The sequence below is a fragment of the Xenopus laevis genome, chromosome 5L (assembly GCF_017654675.1).
Source record: "Xenopus laevis strain J_2021 chromosome 5L, Xenopus_laevis_v10.1, whole genome shotgun sequence".
In the NCBI taxonomy this organism is placed as follows: domain Eukaryota; kingdom Metazoa; phylum Chordata; class Amphibia; order Anura; family Pipidae; genus Xenopus; species Xenopus laevis.
The window spans coordinates 158285229-158292552 of record NC_054379.1 but is presented as its reverse complement, the minus strand read 5'-3'; the positions used below and the strand labels follow the sequence as shown (position 1 = coordinate 158292552).

Sequence of the window (7324 nt, the reverse complement as noted above, 5' to 3'; positions counted from 1 at the left end):
GGAGTGCACATTTTTGTTGGCACACTCTATGTTGGAAATTGGGCAGAGTTGTTTGAACTTTAATATTTCCTTAAATGTAGTCACTGTTATTCTGCCATAAAACTACTAATGACTCTGTAACACTGTTGGCAGGTTAAAATATAGAAAGGTGAGCTGCACTGCTGGCATGGTGGGAGTGGCATGACTGTTGATTGCTATGGTTACATTGTTTACCCTAAGGTGTTTGAAAGGTTGTTGATCTGCAGATCATTTGCATCTGGCTTCCTATTGGCTGAGAATACAGAGAGCATTGTGATGTCAGACAGAGGAGAATAAAGAGAGCATTGTGATGTCATAAAGAGGAGAGTTGTTTACTGATGTTACTCACTCACTTTGTCATAAGACCTACGAGCGCTGGTGGTGACACATCAGAGACTCAGTCTTATCGTTTTTTACATTTTTTCTTACTTTTTATCGTTATTTTAAAACTATAACTATGTCAAAAGAAGAAAAAGATACTAAGATAACAATTAATGAAACAGAAGAAGAAGATGACTATTCTGGCAAGAGGAAGGCTGGCCGGGTCCTGCCTATATTCATCATTGGACTCCTTGCTACCTGCTATTATATATTTGTGGTGGAGCTGTGCATATTCACTGTACAGTTATTAGAGGCAAAGGTGACTTTCCTGGTGATTTTCCACCTTTTGTTCCTCCTGTGCGTGTGGTGCTATCTCCGGACTGTTATGACGCCTCCCGCTGTCCCTCCTGAAAAATTCCGCCCATCGGAGTCTGACAAGCAGCTGTACCTGAGTGATGAGAGGCCACAAGTGCTGCAGGAGATCCTCATTCGTGCGGCTAAAGACTTGCCTATTTATACTAAGGATCCAAAAGGAGATGTTCGGTACTGTACCACATGCCATGTGATAAAGCCAGACAGGTGCCACCATTGCCCAGTGTGTAACGTCTGTATACTGAAACTGGATCATCACTGCGTATTTCTAAACAACTGTGTGGGATTCTCCAACTACAAGTTCTTCCTCCTCGCTGTGATGTATGGAGTGCTATTGTGCATATTTACTAGCGCAGTGTCGCTTTATTGCTCCATACTATTCTGGACTCATCAGCTGCCCAACAGCCCATCCAAAGTCCCTATCATTGTGTTGTTCAGCCTGACCACAATCTTCGCTATAATCCTATTCCTATTTTTGTTTACTCATTTCGTACTGGCTTTATTGAATGTAACTTCTAGAGAGAATAAGGATAACACAGTTGATGACACAGCTGATGACACAGCTGATGACACAACTGAGGAGAATAATCCCTATTATTTGGGCTTCAGCAAGAATCTGAGAGAAGTGTTTGGCAATGAAAAGAAATACTGGTTCCTCCCAATCTTCAGCAGTTTAGGAGATGGCGTCTCATTCCCAATGGGTGAGGTCACAATGGACATAGAGAAAAATGCTGCTATTGCTGCCAAACCCCCAAGTGAGTCCCACAGTCAACTACTGGAAGTGAAAACCACACAGAAACCTTAGAAGGGACTCATGTAGCAGAGCATGTCTGTTGTTTCTGCAATCAGTTATGAGGAAGTTGATGGGTTTCCGACAGTGGATGCTGCCACTTCTCCAAGGAAATCTAAGGGGACTTTGTGAGGATAAAAAAATTGTTTAAGATTTTGGTTTCCCTACAATACCTAGAAGACCTAGATTAGAAGATTCTTCTGTGTCCTACCAATACCCATAGTCTTGGGTTTGGGGGCTGGAATCTCCTACTAAAATTGCTTCTGCTGGTGGGTCAAAGATGGACCTATTTAAATCTTCAAATTTCTACCTTTCATCTTAAGAAGATAGAAAAGGACAACTAAATGACATTAGTTTCAGCGCCTCATGTTAATTCGGAAATGGGGCACAATCAATGGATTTATTATATAATAATATAATATAAATATTAGTATTGTTAGAATTAATAATAATTAATATTGATACTATTTATGTTACATATATATATTATGCTTATGTATATATTGATGTACAACTGTATAAATCTAATAATAAAAGTAAATCACATTTGTGATTGATTATTGTGTATTTTTCTGAGTTGTGTTTTTCCTTTTAATGAATCCAGACGCTAGAAGACTATAGCGTGCCCCTTTCGCTAGCCTATGCCTATGATTAAGTGTCCAGCGTGGACACGAAACGCGTCAGGCTTTTATTTTTTATACAAGATGCAATAAAACTTTTTGTACTACTTTATTAATACTTCATGACTCCTGGATTCTATTTGATTTGATCATATTTTTGGGTACCGGAGTAGTGCCAGCTCTATTTTTCGTGTTTTGTATGCCCCTTTCTCTAACACTAATCCACATAGTCCATATCAGAGAACCTGCCAGTGTTTGAAGAAGATAAATGGTGGCACTGCCAATAGGTTGCCCAGGAGTCCTCCAGCATGAAAGTTATATAGAAACCATTGGCAGCAATATTACTCTGTCTTGTGATATCAAACATATAATTTTTAGCATGTTACTCACTTATATGCAACCAGTTGACTTTTACACGGCACAAGATCCAGCGCCGGATTTCGATGACGGGCGCCCCTAGGCCGTGCGGTCCGACCAGGCGGCCGCGTGGTCCTAGCGCCCACCTCACCTCCCCTTTGCAGCGCGCCGGCGGAAAAACGCCGGCGCAGCTGCTGTAATTGAATGGGGACGCACACGTCCCCATAGTGCGGCTGGGCGGCATGCCGCCCCTATTTTTTTGCCGCCCTAGGCCTGGGCCTATGCGGCCTTGCCGCAAATCCGGGCCTGACAAGATCCGTGAAGCTTGGAGTAGACTGGCTGCCACTAGTACCTGAAACAGTAAAGAGATTTATTAGAATACTAAATGGCACATGTTAAGATATTCACACCATTCACATCTATGAGATGTATTGCTTGCATCCAATAAACATGCATGGTTTATTCCGCTAGTAATAGTCTTGCTGTGCCCATTTCCATTATATTTGTTACAAATTGGAGGGTGCTGATCCCTCAGGAGATACTGAGCTGCAGACGAAGCAATAGGTTTAAGGCTCAGGGTGTGTTGGTGAGTACTTTGTTTATACTGAATAATATGCAACCAGCTGACTTTTACACGGCACAAGATCTGTTAATACGTGAAACAGTACAACAGATTGATTAGATGACAGGACATATCAAAGGAAAATTCTATATAAGCTTCAGCATGCTGAAATAAGAAACTTTCTAAATATAATCAATTAAATATTCTGCACTGTTTCTGAAATAACCAAGTTTATCTTCAGTGTCCCTATATCAGCATCTATTTCTTATCATTCTGTCTTCATGCAGCAGTTGGGTGTCAGATATTCATTGACAGTTAGATCCAATATACCTTATAGGGAGGCTCCTTTCCCAGCAGATGTATTAGAGCTCACTCAAATAACGGATTCCAGTACAAACAAAATCTAACAAAATAACTGCCTAATTGCACAAATCCTGCATGTAGAGAGACATGATGTCTGGTTTTCATAGAGTGAGCTCTAATACATCTTCTAGGCAAAAGGAGCCCCCTATAAATAGGGTTGCCGCCTGGCCGGTAAAAACAGTGTCGGACTGGGACACCAACACCAGGGGCCCACCAAAAAACCTTTGACTAGGGGCCCACCAATTAATCTTAGACCAGGGGCCCACTCTTAGTAATATTATTCTTTCTCTCCTCACTCAATCTCTATTCTCCTAGTCTCTTTTTTTACATACTATAATCTATTATTCCATCTATTTCTCATAGAACTAAGAAATGGCCATGAAATAGGCCAAATGTTTAGCAGCATAAGGGCCCACTGACACCTTGGCCCACCGGGACTTTTCCTGGTATCCCGGTGGGCCAGTCCGACACTGGGTAAAAATGATGGTTGATCCCAATGTTATTAATAGGGAAAAAACATTAATATATAGGAAGGTCGGTATTTTTTTCCAGAAAAGGTGGCAACCCTACCTATAAATACTCTGTAAGGCTACAAATGTATTGTTATTGCTACTTTTTATTACTCCTCTTTCTATTCAGGCCTCGCCTATTCATATTCCAGTCTCTTATTCAAATCAGTGCATGGTTGCTAGGGGAATTTAGACTTTAGCAACCTGATTGCAGAAATTACAAACTGGAGAGCTGCTGAATATAAAGCAAAATAACTATAAAAAAACCCCCACAAATAATAAAAAATGAAAACCAATTGCAAATTGTCTCAGAATATTCCTCTCTACATCATACTGAACGCTAAATAAAGTCGAAGAAGCTGTTTAAACTTATAGTAACCAGGTGTTACTGGGCCCCACAGCAAATACGTTTTAGGGCCCTGACATTAATGGTGACATGGAGTCTGTGCCCATTCTGCCAAGAAAACACTGAAATCCAAACTCTCCTGGGCCCCGCCCACCGCAATCCCAACTCTCCTGGGCCCCGCCCACCGCGTCTGGTTCCAGTGTAGCTCCGCCCCTGCTTAGCAATGAATGTAAGTAGTCATACTTAGCAAGGATTGCGTCATTTAAGCGAGCCATGACGCGCCTTAAAGTTGAGCCAGCAGCGTAGCGGTTCAGAGTGAGCAGGGAGAGAGCATATGAGAGGAGCAGCAGGGGGAGCCCGTGTCAGTACAGTAAGAACAATAACATGGCACCTGTTCTGCTCCACAGACTGAGGAAACGCGCGTGAGCCAATCAGGGCGCTCCCGGCACTTTCCCCGCCCACCATGATGTCAGCGCGGGGCGGGGCCTGCTCGCCGCTCTCCTGTGTGCCCTGTCACTGGGCGCACATTCCGGAGAAGGAGCCGGGCAGCAGTGGGTGTTTGGGCTCAGCAATGGCCCCCTGCTTATGTGCCACCCGCTCTCACCTGTGCCTCACGCCTGCTGTATTGCCGGAGACCCGGCCCTTGTCCTGTCAGCCGTTCAGCTACTGATACTTTCCTCATCCCGGTACTGGTATGAACTAGTGGCCAGCGCTGTGCCCTGATGCCCGGGTATGAGCCAGACATGGAGGCTGCTGCTGCCTGTGAAGAGAGAACAAGCCGCAGTGTCGCGCAGGCCGCCAGGATCCGTGTGTCCATTGTGTCCATAGTGACTGTGAGTAGCAGATCAGTACCAGCAGGGAAGGGCTGTCACTCACGTGGGCACGAGCTGCTGCTGCTGCTGCTGGTGTCCTCTTGTTGGGCTCTAGCCGCTGTATCTTGTCTGGGGTGTGGTTGTAATATCCTGACAGTGTCTTGTTTGTGTGCCACAGGGATGGGCAGCCCCTGCCTTTGTCTCTAGACTGCGGCTTATTTCCCAGTTCATTGGGTGCTTGTCAGTCAGTGAAAGGGTTAAATTCAGCACTTGATAAATGCTCTCACCTGTATTGTTTATCCTATGGAATATTCCCAGGAATCAGAGTCTCCCTGCTGTTCTGTTACACATGGTTATGCCTGGCAGGGAATAATAATCTGGCAGTTGCTCTTAGTCTTCTGCTGATTTTTCCAGCCAGTGAAAGAGTTCATTTTGAATTGAGGGTAAGTATAAAGGCCTGATGGGAGGCTGGCACAGGAATGAGTTGCCCTTATCTGTGTAACCCAGTGACACTCCTGATCCTGCCGGCTTTTCCCTGTACAACGCTGGTGGGAAAGAGTTGGGACACTCATGGCACAGGTTTGGGCACGCTGTTGCTTCTTGTGCTATTCTGTGTCAGACAATGAAATAGTTACACCAGTATTCAGGGTGGCAGTGCCCAGATGTAGCACAGCTTTGGCTCGTCCCTGTCTGTATTAGTCCTGCCACCTTACGTAATTCAATGGTTGATTCAGATTTAAGATTTAAGAGAGGGTATATCAGACTGGCAGTGACAAGAGAGCTGGTTGAGGCAGATGATTTATTTGTACTGGTGAGATGCCCACCTGGCCCTGTCTGTGGGTTGTAGTTGGCACAAGCAGCAGGTGAATGGGCAGCACTATCTATATTGTTTAAGCACTGCGGTCATATTAAACGTTCTTTTTATCAAATATTTATATATTGTGTATGATAGATTGATAGCGGGCAGACAGATAGATAGAAGGATGGATGGATAGATAATAAATGGATTGAGAGAAAGATAGACAGACAGACAGACAGATAGATAGATCATAGATAGATAAATACATAGATAGATAGATAGATAGATAGATCATAGATAGATAGATAGATAATAGATAGATAAATAGATAGATAGATAGATAGATAGACAATACAGATAGATAGATGATAGATAGATAGATAGATAGATAGATAGATAGATAGATGATAGATAGATAGATAGATAGATAGATAGATAGATAGATAGATAAATGATAGTTAGAGAGATTGATGGATGGATTGAGAGATAGATAGATAGATAGATAGATGGGTTTTGAGATAGATAACAGATAGATAGATAGACAGACAGACAGACAGACAGACAGATAGATAGATAGATAGATAGATAGAGATTGATGGATGGATTGAGAGATAGATAGATAGATAGATAGATAGATAGAGATTGATGGATGGATTGAGAGATAGATAACAGATGGAGGCTTATGTTCTGTGTATCAGCCAGATCTGCAGTAAAAGCTCTGCGTTTGCACTTTTCCTCGCAGGCTCAAGTTGCACAGGGCACCCATAATGGCACCAAAAAAATCCCATTTATATTTACTGTACCAGGGACCCCCTGGCAGCCTGCTGGCACTTGCAGCCTGCTGCCTATTAAGGGATACTGAGAGTTGCAGTTCAGCTGGGAGGCTGAAGTTTGGATTTGCAATATTCCATGTTCATCACTATAACCCCAGGGGAATAGTCACACCTTCACATCCTTATGAATTTCTTGCCTGCCTTATTTATCGGCTTCATCAGCTCCTGCATGTGGGGTTCCTTGGTTGCTTCATGTCTGCCTCACATACCTTGGGCAACTCTCATGGGGCACCTTATTGTCTTATGCTTCAACTTGGGCTGCAGAAGGAGCACACAGACAAAGCATGCTGGGGAAACACATGGGAAGTGATGATAATACTTTGTGCCAGAATGAGAGGCAGGTTATGTTAGTGTTTTATAAATAATAATAATTTGTCATGTGTGCCTAATGGTTGTGACACAGTGAAGTAATATGTTCCTAATAATGCTAGCAAGGGCATCGGTCTTATATAATAATGTAGTAGCTGAGACGGAAAAAATTAATTGATCTGAACCATTTAAGGTGGTACAGTGTGGGTTTTGGTGTGCCCCCATGTTGGCACAGTGCCGGTGGTATAAGCTGAGTGAAGGTACGGTTTACCCTGCAGAATACCAGGAGTAGTTAGTAGAATCATGAGCCCGA

At 43.3% G+C, this 7324-nt stretch overlaps 2 protein-coding genes across 2 annotated transcripts in view; both read left to right on the top strand.

The window, feature by feature from the left end:
- Positions 1-269: 269 nt before the first annotated feature.
- Positions 270-1516, top strand: LOC108717213 (palmitoyltransferase ZDHHC2-like). The gene has a single exon (XM_041563810.1). It carries the CDS (start codon positions 476-478, stop codon positions 1514-1516), a length of 1041 nt encoding a protein of 346 aa, XP_041419744.1. The 5' UTR covers positions 270-475.
- A 3220-nt stretch (positions 1517-4736) lies between these two features.
- Positions 4737-7324, top strand: part of tnfrsf21.L (tumor necrosis factor receptor superfamily member 21 L homeolog) — a 60597-nt gene continuing 58009 nt past the window's right edge. The window contains exon 1 of the mRNA XM_018264058.2: positions 4737-5091. Within this exon, the coding sequence (XP_018119547.1) occupies positions 4981-5091 (111 nt within the window). The 5' untranslated portion in view covers positions 4737-4980. The remainder of the gene's footprint in view (positions 5092-7324) is intronic.

Bases quoted from the DNA above. Each gene is read 5' to 3' on its own strand.
- LOC108717213 (XM_041563810.1), top strand. From the start codon at position 476: ATGTCAAAAGAAGAAAAAGATACTAAGATAACAATTAATGAAACAGAA.